A 15,252-nucleotide genomic window follows, 5' to 3' on the forward strand; every position below is an offset into this window, starting at 1 on the left:
GTTGAAGGCAAGCGCGAAGAGTCAAGTCGCGATGATGATGGAGGACCGAGGCAGGTGGGGCAATAACTGCGAACCTCACCCTGAAGCCTGTCACGAGACAATAGCAACCCAAAGGACTTAGCGAACACAAACAACAATTGCAACAGTCAGCAAAGCCACAGACCACTTACGAAACTCAAGGCATCATCAACCTTTTCTGAATGAAAGATGAAAGCAGCATCGCGAGAACCCTATGACCCTACCACAGACCCTGAGGAACAAAATCTCATCCTCTCAGTTTTAGACTCTTTTCGGTATGCTCACACGTGCCTCACCAAGATGACACCGGAAGACAAGTGGCTGACATCTCCGCAGCTCCTACCGCCGCCTTGCTCACTACAATGGGACACACCTGCGCCGCCAAGCCTTCTATTCCCTCCCACAATCGCATTGGACACTGCTATCCCGCCCGCCCTTCTCTATCCTGTCTACGCTCTCTCAAATAGACGACCTGATTGACAGCAATGCCGAGCTAGCAGAAGCTATTTTCGTAGCAGGTTTCAAAGCCTTCCTAGCCCCCACTCTAGACAGTGATTGGGTAGCTTCAATTGTGCCAGAGAAATATGCATGCGACGAATACAAGGTCTTCGACATTATCATGGATGAGCTTGGAGCAAAGACGAGTCAGGGTGATGTGGACAAGGCACGGAGTTGTGTAAATCAGTTTTGGAGGGAGTGGAGTCAAGCAGGGCATGCGGAGAGGGTCAAATGCTTCGATCCCGTTGTAGCGGCAGTAGAAGAAGAATTTGCATCAAGAAGCAGTACCACCCCAGATTTGGATCGCGCAAATCTTAAAGTTCTGGTTCCTGGGGTTGGGCTGGGACGTCTGGTCTTCGATATCTGCCGTGCAGGCTTCAGCGTCGAGGGAAATGAGATTTCCTACCATATGCTCATGGCAAGCGCGTTGGTCTTGAATGACACAAAAAGTACTGGACAGTTCAAGATTGCTCCCTGGGCACTGAACAGCTCAAACCACGTCTCTCGGGAAGACCAACTGAGAACCGTCAGAGTACCGGACATACATCCAGCGACAGAATTAGCAAAAGCAGCGGCCTCAAGAGTTCCAGCCGGTGAACGAATGAGCATATCAACAGGCGATTTTTGCGTTGTCTACGGTCGGCACGACTATACAGATGAATTCGATGCAGTAGCGACTGTCTTCTTCATTGACACTGCGCCGAATATTATTCGCTATATCGAAGCTGTTCGTAACTGCTTAAAACCAGGAGGCTTATGGATTAATCTTGGTCCACTATTGTGGCATCCACCACCACGGAGAGTGAACGACGAAGGTAAACTGGCCGAGGATGGAGAAAGGAGAGCCGATGTGGACGCAGGGATTGGTGATCCAGGTTCGGTAGAACTCACACATGACGAAGTAATTGCATTAGTTGAGCATTTTGGGTTTGTGATGGAGAGACAAGAGCATGGTACTATCGAGACGGGATACATCTCCAACACCCGGAGTATGCTGCAAAATACATACCGCCCTTCGTTCTGGATAGCGAGGAAGAAATAAGAAGATACCCACATCTACTGATGGCGGCTACACTGAGATCTTCTTTCGCACATGCTCTTTATTCCATTATCAAGACTCTTTGATACGACGCATGCACAAGATAGCTCTGATGGTGATAAGATTGAAGGTTTATGGTTCGTGATGAAGAGCAGTTTGATATATAAAGAAAGAAACATCCTGCTTCCCAAGCCTCGAAACCAGAACGAGAGCGAATATGGTATCATGCAACAAATGTACAAAGAAATGGAACCCTGATATCGCCCCTCACAAGACTCCAGCTGTCAGTGTTTGTGTTGTAATATGGTTCAAGCAACCATGGTCTGATTGGGGTAGTCAGGTCCTTTGCCTTCGGACCCACCCAGTCGAGCGTTCGCATGTGCAAGGCTAGATTGTGCAGCTTCTTGGAGCTGGGTTTCGACGTTTCGTTCCCGCTCCCGCTCATGTGGGGTGTTACGGCCCGATGGTACCCGTGCATCGTGTGAGCCATCGCGCTGTGGTGGGGGTGGCTGTGTATGTTGATCTGAAGGTTGGTGGTGGGCTTGCTGATGCTGAGGTGTGTGCTGGCCGTTGCTGTGTGAGATATGCGATGGTGTTGGCACATGATGTGAAGGACTCATCATCGCAGCAGGACTTCCCGTACTTGCGCGATCACCACTTTCATGGTCGCTAGTCTCACTCTGACCATTGCTGGTAGTACCGGGCGGGTAGGTATATCCACCGCGTAACTCACCCTCTTTGACTTCTTTCCATGAGCACTTTGCATGCTTCTTCGTGCACCCCACACATGCCGTGAGGTTCTTCAGGCAATCCATGTGTAACCTCCGACAGCGATCACACGGTGGAATTATGCGTTCACCCTTGGCTAGACCTTCCATCCTGTGTACCATTTCAACCTTGAAAGGGCCTCCGTCATCCTTCTCTGGTTGTTGACTGGCGCGTTGACTCGAGGCGGGAAGGAGATTGGAGGGAGTGTTGGGTATCGGTACAGGCGAGTTCATCATGGAGTGCAGCTCAGACTCATTGAGGGGTTGAGGTGGCCTTGTAATATGTTGCAGCGGAGCCTGAGGGCCATCGGCGGGCTTCGGGACAGCCCTAGTTGGAATTGTTGCAGGAGTAGATGGGTGAGAGACTGCATGGCTGCCCATGGACGGTCTCCGTGCATCGGCGGTGCTATTTGGTGGCTGCGAGGATGAACTCCGACCATTTGTTGTATGAAACTTGGCTAGGAGTTCATGACGGGTGGACGACGAAGTACCGTGGCCGCGGCTATGACTGTGGCCGTGCCCGTGACCATTGGCTTCATGATGCTGACGCGCATTGACTGCGACGAAGCCACCACTACCACCTGGTGATGTCTGCGAGGCTTGGGTATGAGCTTGAGCGTGTCCCTGGCTGTATCCCAAGTTCGGGGCGCTCGAGCTGCCGCCATTCATGAGTGCGACGTTGGAGGGGCTAGTAGGGCGAGGAATGGGAGGAGCGGGACTTGCGGTTGCTCTTCGATCGAGGATGGCCTGCTTGCGACCCTTAAGCCTGTGATTGAGCTGCCGAGTGCGAGCAGCGACTGTCGAACGTTAGCGAATTAGATGCTAGTTATGGTGCTTGGTCAGACTCACCCTGATCGGCCAGTGAGCATATCTGGCTCAAGTTCTTCTCTAGAATCTCCATGGTGCCCAGCTCCTTCTCCTCATCTTCTATGATGGGTTGCGGAGGAATCATCTTCTGCGGAATGCCCGATGATATCAATACGAAGTCCTCCTCTGAGATCTGGACTCGACACTGCTTGGTGTAGAACTGGCAGACGCGTACCCCTTCGCTCATCTGGTCCAGCTGGAACTGCTCCGGCTTGTTGCGCGCAAACTCGACCACGTCCAGCCAGGTCACCGTCGTCCCGTCTTTTCCATGGCTCTTGAGTACTCGTGGGGGGCCGTCGAACAGCCTTTCGAATCGCTTGATCAAGATGGGTCCCAGCGGTCTTGCGCCCAGGTTGCAGGCCATGCTCTCGTGGCGGTCCAGCACGCCCTGGTAGTCGCTGAGGACGGAGAGTATGTTGGGCAGGGTGTCATCGTTGGTAATCAGCGGCAGGTCCTTTTCGAGGTGTCTGGCGAGGTAGTTGATCTGGAGGTGGTTGTGGGTCTTAGCGGCTTTGGGGACGGGCGCGGGCGAAGCCAGGTGCATCTCATGAGAAGGACTGCGTTTGCGCTTGAGGTCGCTGGGCAGAGACGGCGCATGGTGCTGTGTCGCATGCGAGGGCATGGTGCGCTCAGCCGCAGCGTGCGATTCCGGGTTGGCCATACCTTGGCCTGGAGGGATGCCGGGTTGGTGATTACTACGAGGGCGGAATGAACGGATGGCAAGATTCGAGGGTGGAGCGGAGGACGCTAGGCTCGAACAACTCAGCACAAGCACACTACAGGGCGCTCGCGTCTAGTCGCGAAGGCCCGAATTTACAGGACAAGATACATAACGCACGAGGGAATGGTTGGGAGAGTTGCAAAGGCGAGGGTGGAAAGCCAAACGGCTGCTCGGTGGCTGAAGAGCCCCGAACGGAAAGCAGAGGGGCGGACAAGGAAGCACCCATCGTACCGGAAATAAGAAAGAGCTTTCCAAGAGCGGCCCTCCCAGCCAATCACTGGTGGTGTGCAGCTAAAAGCGGCCCAGGCGTTTTGATGTGCAATAAATGCGCATCGCGGGCGATTCAGGTTCTGCCGACTTTCCGACAGACAGCCACACCACGGCCACGGGCGACGCTGAAACTAGCCCGGCTGTGGCAGAAGTGTGTGAGGTGCTTCATGGTACCGTATGGGAGGCCAGGACGGTGGCAGCGACCCTGGGCTGGCGTCGTCGTCGTCGTCGTCGTCGTCGTCGTCGTCGTCGTCTGGCGGCATGACGAAAAATGCCGCAGGACGCGTGGGCCTGGGTGAATCTAGCTGCTAAGAACCAAGCGCCACAGCACGGCGGAGGTCTGGAAGCAATGGCGGAAATCATCTTTCCACCCCTGCGACGCCTCCTGCCAGACAAGCTGCACGTGACCGGGATGTGGGGTGGCCGCCCTGGAGGAAGGAGCCTTTCCCGGAACGGCACAGACCACCAAGTCTTACTGGCCGCCCGAGCTGCACCTCACCATACGCTCCAACATCCAAATCGCCTCTCTTTCTCTCCACGCTAATACCATGTCTGAGCGAGGCGCATTCCGGGGCCGCGGTGGAGGTCGAGGAGGCGACCGCGGCGGAAGGGGAGGTGGCCGTGGTGGCGGTGCACAGGCTGGAGGTGCTGGGGGACAGACGGAGCGCCCAAAGAAGGAGAACATTCTTGACCTGAGCAAGTACATGGACAAGCAGATCACAGTCAAGTTCAGCGGAGGACGAGAAGGTACGCATCTTGGCGGGGGCCAGGAAATGATGTATTGCGAAGGCGCGCTAGAATCTAACTTGTTGCAGTCATTGGCACACTCAAAGGCTACGACCAACTCATGAACCTCGTCCTAGATGAGGTCAAGGAAGCATTGACTGGTATGTGCCCCTCCGCTGTCTCCACGCGGATATCTCTGACCCTGTGTAGACGAGGACGGCAACATCCGCTATCGCAAGCTCGGCCTCATTGTCGCACGCGGCACCCTCCTAGTCGTCATCTCGCCCGTGGACGGAAGCGAAGAGATCCCGAACCCCTTCATACAGGAAGAGGAATGATCCAGAGACTAGCAAGAGGCATCTAGCCCTTCCTTGAAGCCTACGGCGCAAAAACAACCGGCAGGACAGCGGCAAGGATCGGGGACATTGCATGGAAATGAGACCTTATACGATACCCACGAGGCATATCCAAGACACAGACACGGCACAAAATTTCTATCGAGAGAAATACAGCGTCTGAGGGTCTTCGCGCTCTTGATACCATCACAGACAGCAATATGAAAAACTTACGAGAGTTAGGATGCTATCTTAATTCGCCGTCTTTACTCTGCTTCGTCCCGTGGTACGAGCATAACAGTCTTAGGATGACACCATGATCACGCTCATTGCAGAGATGAAATACACTTTTGCACAACGACATCTGATACTAATCACTCCTCACACGAGGTGTTCCATTAGGGGACATTGCTGGTCCTTGACCAGATGAGAACGCTGCCATTGCTAGATTGTGAGGACTGCCTAGCTAAGTCTTAGGCAGCTCCTTTAGGGAAGCTGATTCCAGTAGGTCACCCGTATGCCTCAACATGTACAAACGTAGGACTGATTATGGGTCTTCCAAAAGAGCCATGGCGTGAAGGACGATGTTCATACTCACGTAGAACAGTCGCGTCTATGTAAGATTAGGCTGTTGCGAGTCACGACAACCATATCTACTGTATCCCTACGTAATCGCCGAGGGCTAGCGTTTTCTCTGTTATTGTGAAACATCAAGGACTTGAATGACTGTAGGACTTTTCAACGATGTTCCTTTTTGATGGATGTAAACGTCATGTCGTAATACATGGGGAGAAGCATCAGTCAAAGGATCGGAAACATCGGAACGGCATTCCGATCCTTTCACCTATAGCACCCGACAGCACCTAGTCTTCACCATCGGCGATCACGAGCAAGACTCTGCTCAGATGCAACGCTACGGAGTTCATAACCGACGTCAGGTACCCGCTCAGTTCGGCATAGTCTTACACCGTGGATGGTTGATCTAGTGGGCATTGGCATGACATCAGCTCGACGTCAAATGGTGACGCTATCATATGGAACTATAGAATGCCCCAAATTGGGACATTCTTATTTGAAGCAGAAGACTTCAGCTCAAGTACTCCAGCAATTCGACAGCATATTGTTCAATCACTTCAAATCACAGCCTTCACACATCAAGCACATCTTGCAAATATGAGCCAGAACCAGAACCCCGATGCCGTCAGCGATGGACGTGAGTTTGCTGGACACGTCAAGCCCAGTGAGCCCCTTATGAGTAGTGGTGTAAGTACAATTTGTTGCTCTTTCTGAATTCATCCAGAGAAGAACCTACTCCAGCCTCTCCGAGATTAAATACAAAACGACGTCTAACACTGCTCGTTCTCATTGTTTGATATGATTGGACTTAACTAATGTGCCTCAGCATCAACCCGGAAAGCTAGTTGGTAACGATGCCGTCCCCGAGTTTCACGCACAAACACTTCCCGCCGGCACCGCCCCAGCTTCTAAGACCTTCCAACCCAACCCCGACCTCAACAACCAAAAGATGTACCATCAAGCCTCCGATACTCTCCAAGGCGCCACCTCAGGTGATGTTCACACCGGTCTCGGCCACCCAGGTCAAGGTCAGACTTCGCAAGAGCTTCACGATGGATCGAGGAAGGGTCAAGGCCTGACTGGTCTAGCTGGCAACGTCAAAGACCAGCAAACTGGTGGTTCTATCGAGACACTGAAGGATGACCCTACACACGCTGCTCAGAGGAATCTCGACGACGTGCCTACCGGTCAGAGGGGTAACACTGGTGGAGCTCCTGCCCAGGAGCGAGAGCCTTCATCAGCATAGATCATTTCTTCATAGAAGACTGTTGTATGACGATATGGGCTGCGGTACGACACGATTGGTGAGCTCTGTTTACCTACAAAGACCGCGATCTGAATAGTTGCTTAAAGCACTGTATGTGGGAGTAATGAATTAATCAAATCAATCAATGTTTATAGTTCAAGTAGGCAGGGATTTACCGTGATAGAGTGCTTGCGTCGTGACTGTGAGTAGATTTTGGCGGGTCAACGTCCTCGATCACATGGGGGATGATAAGGTCATCCCTAAAGCAAGCCAGAGCTTTGCTAGAGCCTAACGGCTTTGTTATTGCAGGCCAAGTATGCAGTAGTAAGGCCAATTTGTTGGTGTGGCGTATTATTGGTTAATGCTTCGGTAGACATCACACGAAAATCATGGTATAGATATTAGAGAGTCGCACGTCTTTAGTATGAAGAAGAAGAGTCCAAGTTGAGTGTCTTTATGTATTCTTGTGATGCTGCACAAAACCTTCCATTATCTTCTTCCTTGAGGACCCGACAGGATACACCCATCAGCACACTCTGGGTCCGTGCTGTTGTAAGCAATCTGTCCAACACTGCCGCCAGGCTCGATGCTAGGGTCGCGTGGGCTCTGGAACATACGTCCAGTCTCCGGCGAGAGTAGTGTTTCGATGATATCACCAAAGGGGTTCCGGATGTGAGCAATAGGCTGGCCTTTGGTGACTGGCTCATCGACAGCTACAAGCCTCTCGACGAATCCTCCATATTGTGACCATGTATCATGGAAAGTAGTGATCATGTATGTGTTGCTCAGGTCGGGCTCCACGGTTTCGTTGGTAGGTGTGATCTTGAGGTCGACCATGACGCGGTTCACATAATCGACTACACGGTCGATTAGGCTGTTGTTCCAGACCTTAGCCTGGCCCATCTCCACAGTGAGTGAAGGAATACCATAATCGACGAAAGTTGTCTCGATGGATCCTGGCTCACCAGGATCAATTTTGAGAGTATCGGGTTGGAGGAGCTTGGCCAGACGCTCCACATAGGGTAGGCGGAAGTCAGAATAGCACCACAGCGAAGTCTCTCCGCCAGAACTGGGGGTATCTGCACTAGAATTAGCTCTGTGTTGCTGAGGTTGGATGCAGGGAGAGCTTACGGAGATCAATGCCAACATCCACATTGGATGTGTTTGCCCAGATCTGATTCCATATGTTGTAAGCTAGAATTTGAGGGCCACTACCTCCTTCCGTGGCTGCGGTACCAGGAAAGATGCGGTTAACGTTTGTAAGCGATCCTGAAGCGCCTGAGGTGAAGTAGTTTCGCTGGTTCAAGTAGATGCCCATCGGATTCACGGTGGGAATACCAATGACTACCTCAAAGTCAGCAGCAATCTTCGCAGAGATTTATAGAGCGTACCTGTGCCATTGAGTGTCGCGACTTGGTCTTGAAGCTGCTCGAAGATGCGTTGCACCACGCGAACCGGGTTCAGCTCGTCCCCATGAATGGAAGCTGACAGTGACAGTTTTTTGCCCGTTTCCAAACTTTCTGGTGTTCCACGTGCAACCATAATTGGTATGTGGACAGGGTGACCGCCATTAAGCTCACCAGCTCGCATGTAGTATTTCGAGACAGTCTGCGGAGGTACATCAGCGAGGTCAAGGCCGCTGATGACCGGGACACCATTCACGACATCGCCGGTGAAGTTCACAGCAGACACGCTGCCGGTGAGGACCGCGGTAGCGGCGGCTATAGTGGGAATGAGCTGCATTGTCGCGTTAGCTGGCTGAGACCCGAAAAGCTGTGTTCACTCACCAGCTCTGCTTTATAGTCCTGACATGTCGCGATAAGAGTCCAGCCATCCCAATTCTGTAGTCAAGCTAGCTCACGCTCTTTGCGCAAAGAGGAAGGTCAACATGGGTTTTGTCCACACAAGTGACGATGCCCAGGAACGACTGCATGCCAATGCTCGGCGCCTTACCAAGGCCGAACCCAAGTTTATGGATCGCGGTATTATCTATCGTCGGAGTTTGGCCGTTCCCCTGGCGATCAGCATGCCATTGAGGAAAATTCCATAGGTATGACAAGATGGTGTGATGGCCTTCAAAGTAACGAGGCATCCGTAGACTTCAAGCTGCTGTTGTCGGATGCTAACTCATGCGAGTCATGCACAGCCGATATCGATAAGCGTATTTGTAGATGTTGATACATCATAGCCACATCGAGCTTCCTCAAGCTTGTCATTAATCTCGGCGCGTCGGATTCTTTGTGGCATAGCTGTCGCGGCTATACAGTTCGCGGCTAAGGCGATTGTCAGCAATCGGGGTTGATTTTCACACCGAATATCTTGGGCAAGGAGATTCGAGCCCTGGCACTACGGCAATGTGGTATTACGAGAAGTATCAAATCTGAGGCCATCTGCGGCGAGCTCAGCCCCTGATGTATAACATAACCCCTGTTTTAGCTTTCGTCATCTAGTCAACCCGTGTTCTACGTCTCTGTAAAACTCGTTCTCATCACGTTTCTTTTCCCGTCATCTCACCCTTACTGCAGTTCTTGTCACTCCACGTGTGACCACTACGCGTGTCGCATTTCTTCCTAGTTCCTATATAGCCATGTGATCCACAACGTTTAGAGCTAAGAGATTACAGCGCTCAAGCTCCTTGTCTGTTGTGGGCTCTCTGGATTTCCTCGAAAGCAAAAAAAATACTAAATGGAAGAGATAGCACGGCTGATGGTTCAACGTTTTGGGCGGGGACATGGAAGAAGGTTTGCTGAAGATGAGACAATAGAAGCATAGTACTTGATGATATATACAGTTTCTGGTGGGTGCAATTTGAAAGATTATCAGCTAGAAGCCAACATCGGAGTAAAGTATTATTGTGAAGTGAGCTGTGAGTACTTGTAGGGACGCTGGAAGATACTAGTCCTGAGCGAACTGAGCGAATTGAGCTGTGGTGAGACGGGTGTAGCATCCGGCAGCCTTGATTACGTTCCGCTATGCACTGGAGTCTCGGAGCAGCACGTAAGCGAAAGCATAGATTCCTTGCTTGCTGGACCACCTGCCGCCCACATAGCCGAGCATACTGTCCTTGATTTTGTGCCAGCGAAGGTTAGAAGACTGAGTTCGTTCAAGAACACTATCGACTCTGTAGTTGACTGCACGTCTGCTCTACCATTCGTCCGTCAACAACCTTGTTTATCTCCACGATCGTCTCTCCTCAAGTTCTAGCGCTGTTCCCAGCCCCCATTCTCTCCAACTCCTATCCCAAGTCGTCCTCCTCAGTTTGACGCACAAGAGAATAGATGAGTATACCAATGGCCATGCTCAGTACTACTCCGATCAACATCAAGCCCCAGAACTTGAGCCACCTCAAGCGATCTGTATCGTGAAGGCTTACCTCTTGGCCGAATGCACCCAATTCGATGTCAGCATTGCCAAAATTGTGTTCATGAGACACGGTCTCATTGGCATGAGCAGCGTGTGTCGGGTGTGCAGATGGATTGGCCAATTGCTGTAAGAATGATCGTTTAGATAAAGGACAAGGCGGGAGCTCAGACGGGAAGGCTGAAGAGACTCGCTCCGGCGACGGGCGGTGGAACTGCGTGTCACTGAGCGCTAGCGGGGTGGAAGAGTCACGAGTAGTCCAGGCTTTACTCGCATCGGTATGGTAGGAGCTGAGCAGCTCTGGTCCTGTGATCTCAAGCCGGGGCCCAAGGAGCTGCAGCTTTGTGCTTCCGGACAGGGTTGCGTAGATAGAGCTCGCTGCTGTTCGAGCATCCGTCTTATTGAAGTTGTCAGGGTTGAACGTGGTCGGTTCACATGTCGTGCTGCTCCTCGGCCTGATCATGTTGGCCACTGAGGTTACGGTGACCTCTGGTGGAGCCATCGTGTCTGGTAGCTGCTCCGTACAGTTGCTGGTTATCATTTTTTGAATGCCCTGATCCGGGCTGACTTCGATGGGTCTGTTTTCGTGGAGCGTGATACCCATAGCAGCAATATTGGTTATGCGTTCACGACCGTTTTTTTTGAGACTCTTGTAGATCTATGGAGAACAGTAAGGAACTAAATTGGAGACGAACAGCTGTTTGTTTTGGTGGTCCACCACAGAAGCAGTTAGAACGGTAAAGAAGCGCTAGCGTGTGAGACGCCTTCACCTTGGTTTCTTGGTCCTCCATTCACTTGTACCTGAGAGCCTATCTGAAGGCTAAATAGATCGTTTCCCATATATCCTTACTGGTTCAAGAAGATTTTGAACCTCCTTCAAGGCAAATCATGACCTGGCGCTACCAATTTACTAAGTCCATACCTATGTGGTAGGTATGGTAGTTGTTTGCTTGCAGGAAACGCGAAAGAAAGCGTTTCGCCTCGTTAGAAGGTACTTTAACCAATCTCCCGCTGTGCTTCTGACGGTCTGTGCGCAACCTGAGTACAGCCAAAGCCAACCAACCGATGTGGGAGGCGCTACGAGGGTGGGTCAGTGGATAAGTAGCTGTGATAGATGTGATCTTAAATCTCTCGTTGAAGATACAACAACAGTGAAAGCATCTGCAAAGTATTGCGAGTCTAGTTATGGAGCCTTGTATGTCGTGCTGTACTCTGGGGCTTGGATGTCTAATTTGAACTGGGAGTCTTGAGTTGGATAGGAGCCGGATACAATCACGTCTTTGACTTGCCACTAGTCCATTCATACTGTATGGTAATACAAGGAATTCTAGACACAATACATGGATGCTCCGTGTATGAAGCTTGTATATCTTGTAGCTGCGCGCGTCGGTGCTTCCTAGGTTGGGCGTACATGGGTCAGCTTCCGATGTCGCCATTTGGACAGTGGTGCTTCTGGCCTTCAAATACAAACGAGGAGAGGACTTCGTGTATACGAGCTGATAGACATTGATGTTGGTATTACTGATGGACAGAGGGGTTGTGTTGCCGAGCCCCTCCAGTGATGCACACTCAGAGGCTATTGTGCCCCACATGATTCTTGCCCCGCACAATGCTTGTGATAGCACCACATCGAGGTTGTAAACATCAAGACTACTTAGAAAGCTATTTGGACAGCAATGACTACAACATAAAAGCTATAGGTGGTTGCGTCGTCAGTCTTCACCTTCCAGGCGGTCAAGTCATTCTATGATCCGCACACCAAAACACCTTCTTTCCCAGATACTCATGAACGATACATTCGATTACATCGTGGTGGGCGGAGGTACTGCTGGCGTGGTGATCGCATCGCGACTTAAGGAATACCTTCCTGATGCGCGCATCGTGTTACTGGAAGCAGGAGCAAACGCAGTGGACCACTCCATTGTCAATGATGTCAGTGACCCACTGGATTGGACGACACACTTTCAAGAAGGTCTGATGGTTGACTACCCAACGACACCGCAAGAGTATCTTGATGACAGAAAGATACCCAACCCGGCTGGACGCCTACTATCCGGGTCGAGCGGCGTCAACGTTGGCATGTGGATGCGTGCATCTACTGCTGACTTGGACGTGCTTGCAGAAAGAGCAGGTAACGAGAGATTCAAGTATGAAAATCTACTCAGATACTATAGGCGTATAGAGACTCATTTTGATACGACTGCGGATAAAAGTCGGTACGGGTTCGATGGACCAATCCACACAGTTGGAGGCCGAAAGTACCCGCTCAGGAGTGTACTCCAAAAGAGTGCCGAGATTCTAGGTCACAAGTACAATCCAACAAAGGGTGATCCAGTTGGTCTAGGAGATATCACCCAGTGCTGGCTTGCCACTTCCAAGACAACAGCGACGCGACAGCACAGTGCTAAAGTATACGATCTCGACGGTGTCAAAGTCTTTTGCGACACCCCAGTAGCTCGTGTTCTTCTTGACGAATCGAAGCGTGCTATAGCGGTCGAGTTGTTTTCTGGTCGCCGAATGATGGCAAGCAAGGAAATCATCATCTCTTGTGGCGCTCACAGAACACCGCAGCTGCTGATGCTGTCTGGTATCGGCCCTGCGGATCAGCTCATGCAACACGGGATATCTCAGAAGGTAGAATCGCCCGCCGTTGGCCAGAACCTCACTGACCACAACGTTGTCACACAATACTACAAACTGAAAGATCCCTCGAAAGGTCTCGCCCGTCCTTTCAACGGTACTGTGAAACCTGAATATGGTCAAGGTCTTCCGTTTGATTTCGCCCTTTTTGCGAACCTCCCAGCAGCAGAAATAGAGACACATCTAAGAGAAGACGGTATCAATCCTGATGGCTTCAGCGAGAAGGCCTTGCTACTAAGGCCATATCGGAGCCACTATCTCAGTGTAGCATGGTACTACCCACTTCTTGCGCACGCCACCGAATTTCCGACAGTTCAAGCAGATGGTGCTCACATTTCTCTATGCGCTTTCCACATGCTTCCCCTGTCACGCGGTACCGTGACGCTTCGATCTGCCGATCCGAGGGACAACCCGGTCTGCAATCCACGTTATCTGTCCACAAAGACAGATCGCTTCATCCTTAGACGGGCTATACGTGAAAACCTTCGCCTTGTAGAAACAGAGCCACTTGCCTTGGAGATTGAGGGCGAAGTGCCACCTGCAGATCCGAGGTTCCCAGCGCTGACAGCTGCGAGCAGCGACGAGGAGATTGATGCAAGAATCAGAGCTTTTGCAGTAACCATAGCTCATCCAATGGGAACTTGCGCTCTAGGAACAGTGCTGGATGATAAGTTTAGGGTCAAGGGAATGAAGGGGCTAAGGGTTTGCGATGCTAGTGTGTTTCCGGAGCCGATTGCTGCGATGCCGAGCTGTACGATATACGCGTTGGCGGAGCTGTGTGCTGACCTCATTGCGAAGGAGATCTAAGACTTATCATGATTCTCTCCAAACTCTTCGTCTCATATAATAGGCCTCGAGAAGGATGGACAAGGCGTCATTGAGGAGAACGCGTATGGGCAAAGAGCTGCGACTGGGAAAGATCAATACATATTAATTTCATTGTTCACGATTACCAAAAGAAACCCACGATGGCACATCGCATTCCATCGTATCCATGACTACCTGCAGTGGTGACAACCACGGATCTATTCGATATCCACCTTGCGGATCTCAACGAAACCAGAGTCCAGCTTCGGTACCTCAACCCTCAAGACACCGTCCTCGAGCTTTGCTGTGATACTATCAGTATCGACGTTTGCTGGGTTCGCCCTCGTTCCAAGACGAATTTTTCTCTCGAAGGCTCCAACCTTGCGCTCATTCATAGCAAGTGCCTTCAAGAACTCCTCGTCACCAGGGCGGTATATGACACCGGCAATGCTTAGCTCACTCTTCTCTGCATCCCAATTCACACCAACGTCTTCCTTTTTGGCACCAGGAAGCGAGACGTGAACAACATAGGCGGATTCAGTGTCGAAAATGTCGGCGTCGGGTATATGGTCCTCGGACTCATTGGCTTTGGTAGTGTTGGTAGCGTTGGAAGGGTGGGTGTCGGTGAATTGGTTAAAAAGCTGTGCGGCAAATGCAGAGGGGTCAAAGGAGTTCCAGGGGTTATCAGCAGCACCAGAGGGTGCGCCAACCATGCACTGCCTGCCTAGAAAAGGCACTCCGCGCGACCAGGGACCCCAGCCTCCGCGATGGCCGCCGTGATGCGGTCCGTGGCGAGGTGAGCTGCCATAGGGATGGTGAGCATGATGAGGTCCAGAACCACCTGGGCCACCAGGACCGCAGCGTCCTCGACGTCCTCCGCCGCAGCGACCTTGAGAACGGCCACCGTGGTGAGCTTCATGGACTGACCCAGAGGCACCTGAAGGACCTTCGCCATTATCATTCTCGGTGTTTGTCCTAGCATCCTTCTCGGCTTCCGGCTGGTCTGTACCGTCCTGATTTTGGGCACCGGTGGCTCCCTCGTGATGGTGCTCATGATGTCCATGAGGAGGTCCCCCTCGATGAGGCATACCCCAGCCGCCACCGAAAAAAGGACCACTAGATCTGAACGGAGCAAAAGGATCTTGGGGGCCTTGAGGGGGTACCTCGTGGTCGTTGTTGGTCTCGTCGTTACGGTTCTGAGTATACATAGGGTGTTGTGGGCCTCGTTGAGAGTCTTGCTGCTCGAGGCTAGCGATAAAGTCCCAGAAGGGAGCGGAGTTGTTCATGTATGTAACGGATGGCATTGTGATAGGCCAAGTTGTGTGGTGGTGATGGAGGGATGTAATGTTTCAATGCAAGAACCTACCTTTTCGGGCGTCTTA

The 15,252-nt window shown here is 51.7% G+C and overlaps 10 protein-coding genes across 10 annotated transcripts; 5 read left to right on the top strand and 5 right to left on the bottom strand.

Moving 5' to 3' along the window:
- Positions 1-101: 101 nt before the first annotated feature.
- CC77DRAFT_1021984 (methyltransferas-like protein) lies at positions 102-1,732 on the top strand. The gene is made up of 2 exons (XM_018525373.1): positions 102-293; positions 355-1,732. Exons 1-2 carry the CDS (start codon positions 208-210, stop codon positions 1,556-1,558), a joined length of 1,290 nt encoding a protein of 429 aa, XP_018383824.1. The 5' UTR covers positions 102-207; the 3' UTR covers positions 1,559-1,732.
- A 131-nt stretch (positions 1,733-1,863) lies between these two features.
- CC77DRAFT_939505 (hypothetical protein) lies at positions 1,864-3,850 on the bottom strand (the record flags this gene model as incomplete). Its single annotated transcript, XM_018534677.1, has 2 exons — positions 1,864-3,119; positions 3,172-3,850. 2 exons carry the CDS (start codon positions 3,848-3,850, stop codon positions 1,864-1,866), a joined length of 1,935 nt encoding a protein of 644 aa, XP_018383825.1.
- On the top strand, positions 3,683-4,510 carry CC77DRAFT_189058 (hypothetical protein). The gene has a single exon (XM_018530540.1). It carries the CDS (start codon positions 3,898-3,900, stop codon positions 4,477-4,479), a length of 582 nt encoding a protein of 193 aa, XP_018383826.1. The 5' UTR covers positions 3,683-3,897; the 3' UTR covers positions 4,480-4,510.
- A 218-nt stretch (positions 4,511-4,728) lies between these two features.
- Positions 4,729-5,244, top strand: CC77DRAFT_940038 (U6 snRNA-associated Sm-like protein LSm7; the record flags this gene model as incomplete). The annotated part of the gene is made up of 3 exons (XM_018534708.1): positions 4,729-4,927; positions 4,996-5,067; positions 5,117-5,244. The coding sequence occupies 3 exons, from the start codon at positions 4,729-4,731 to the stop codon at positions 5,242-5,244; spliced, it is 399 nt and encodes a 132-aa protein (XP_018383827.1).
- A 1,170-nt stretch (positions 5,245-6,414) lies between these two features.
- On the top strand, positions 6,415-7,063 carry CC77DRAFT_939677 (hypothetical protein; the record flags this gene model as incomplete). The annotated part of the gene is made up of 2 exons (XM_018534689.1): positions 6,415-6,504; positions 6,644-7,063. 2 exons carry the CDS (start codon positions 6,415-6,417, stop codon positions 7,061-7,063), a joined length of 510 nt encoding a protein of 169 aa, XP_018383828.1.
- A 489-nt stretch (positions 7,064-7,552) lies between these two features.
- Positions 7,553-8,806, bottom strand: CC77DRAFT_1010372 (hypothetical protein; the record flags this gene model as incomplete). Its single annotated transcript, XM_018523643.1, has 3 exons — positions 7,553-8,142; positions 8,195-8,407; positions 8,455-8,806. 3 exons carry the CDS (start codon positions 8,804-8,806, stop codon positions 7,553-7,555), a joined length of 1,155 nt encoding a protein of 384 aa, XP_018383829.1.
- Positions 8,807-10,240: 1,434 nt separating this feature from the next.
- CC77DRAFT_1096367 (hypothetical protein) lies at positions 10,241-10,925 on the bottom strand (the record flags this gene model as incomplete). The annotated part of the gene is made up of 1 exon (XM_018529839.1): positions 10,241-10,925. The coding sequence occupies one exon, from the start codon at positions 10,923-10,925 to the stop codon at positions 10,299-10,301; it is 627 nt and encodes a 208-aa protein (XP_018383830.1). The 3' UTR covers positions 10,241-10,298.
- Positions 10,926-11,057: 132 nt separating this feature from the next.
- On the bottom strand, positions 11,058-11,953 carry CC77DRAFT_1021990 (hypothetical protein). Its single transcript, XM_018525374.1, has one exon. It carries the CDS (start codon positions 11,857-11,859, stop codon positions 11,323-11,325), a length of 537 nt encoding a protein of 178 aa, XP_018383831.1. The 5' UTR covers positions 11,860-11,953; the 3' UTR covers positions 11,058-11,322.
- A 255-nt stretch (positions 11,954-12,208) lies between these two features.
- Positions 12,209-13,870, top strand: CC77DRAFT_939708 (alcohol oxidase; the record flags this gene model as incomplete). Its single annotated transcript, XM_018534691.1, has 1 exon — positions 12,209-13,870. One exon carries the CDS (start codon positions 12,209-12,211, stop codon positions 13,868-13,870), a length of 1,662 nt encoding a protein of 553 aa, XP_018383832.1.
- Positions 13,871-14,088: 218 nt separating this feature from the next.
- CC77DRAFT_940117 (HSP20-like chaperone) lies at positions 14,089-14,583 on the bottom strand (the record flags this gene model as incomplete). The annotated part of the gene is made up of 1 exon (XM_018534714.1): positions 14,089-14,583. One exon carries the CDS (start codon positions 14,581-14,583, stop codon positions 14,089-14,091), a length of 495 nt encoding a protein of 164 aa, XP_018383833.1.
- Positions 14,584-15,252: the final 669 nt, after the last annotated feature.

Source organism: Alternaria alternata, assembly GCF_001642055.1.
Source record: "Alternaria alternata strain SRC1lrK2f unplaced genomic scaffold CC77scaffold_15, whole genome shotgun sequence".
Classification (NCBI taxonomy): domain Eukaryota; kingdom Fungi; phylum Ascomycota; class Dothideomycetes; order Pleosporales; family Pleosporaceae; genus Alternaria; species Alternaria alternata.

What these genes read in the sequence shown, in the direction of transcription:
- CC77DRAFT_1021984 (XM_018525373.1), top strand. Translation starts at nt 208, where the DNA reads ATGAAAGCAGCATCGCGAGAACCCTATGACCCTACCACAGACCCTGAG. An exon ending in TCAGTTTTAGACTCTTTTCG is followed by an intron (nt 294 to 354) that starts GTATGCTCACAC and finishes ACATCTCCGCAG; the next exon opens with CTCCTACCGCCGCCTTGCTC.
- CC77DRAFT_189058 (XM_018530540.1), top strand. Translation starts at nt 3,898, where the DNA reads ATGAACGGATGGCAAGATTCGAGGGTGGAGCGGAGGACGCTAGGCTCG.
- CC77DRAFT_1021990 (XM_018525374.1), bottom strand. Translation starts at nt 11,859, where the DNA reads ATGGCGACATCGGAAGCTGACCCATGTACGCCCAACCTAGGAAGCACC.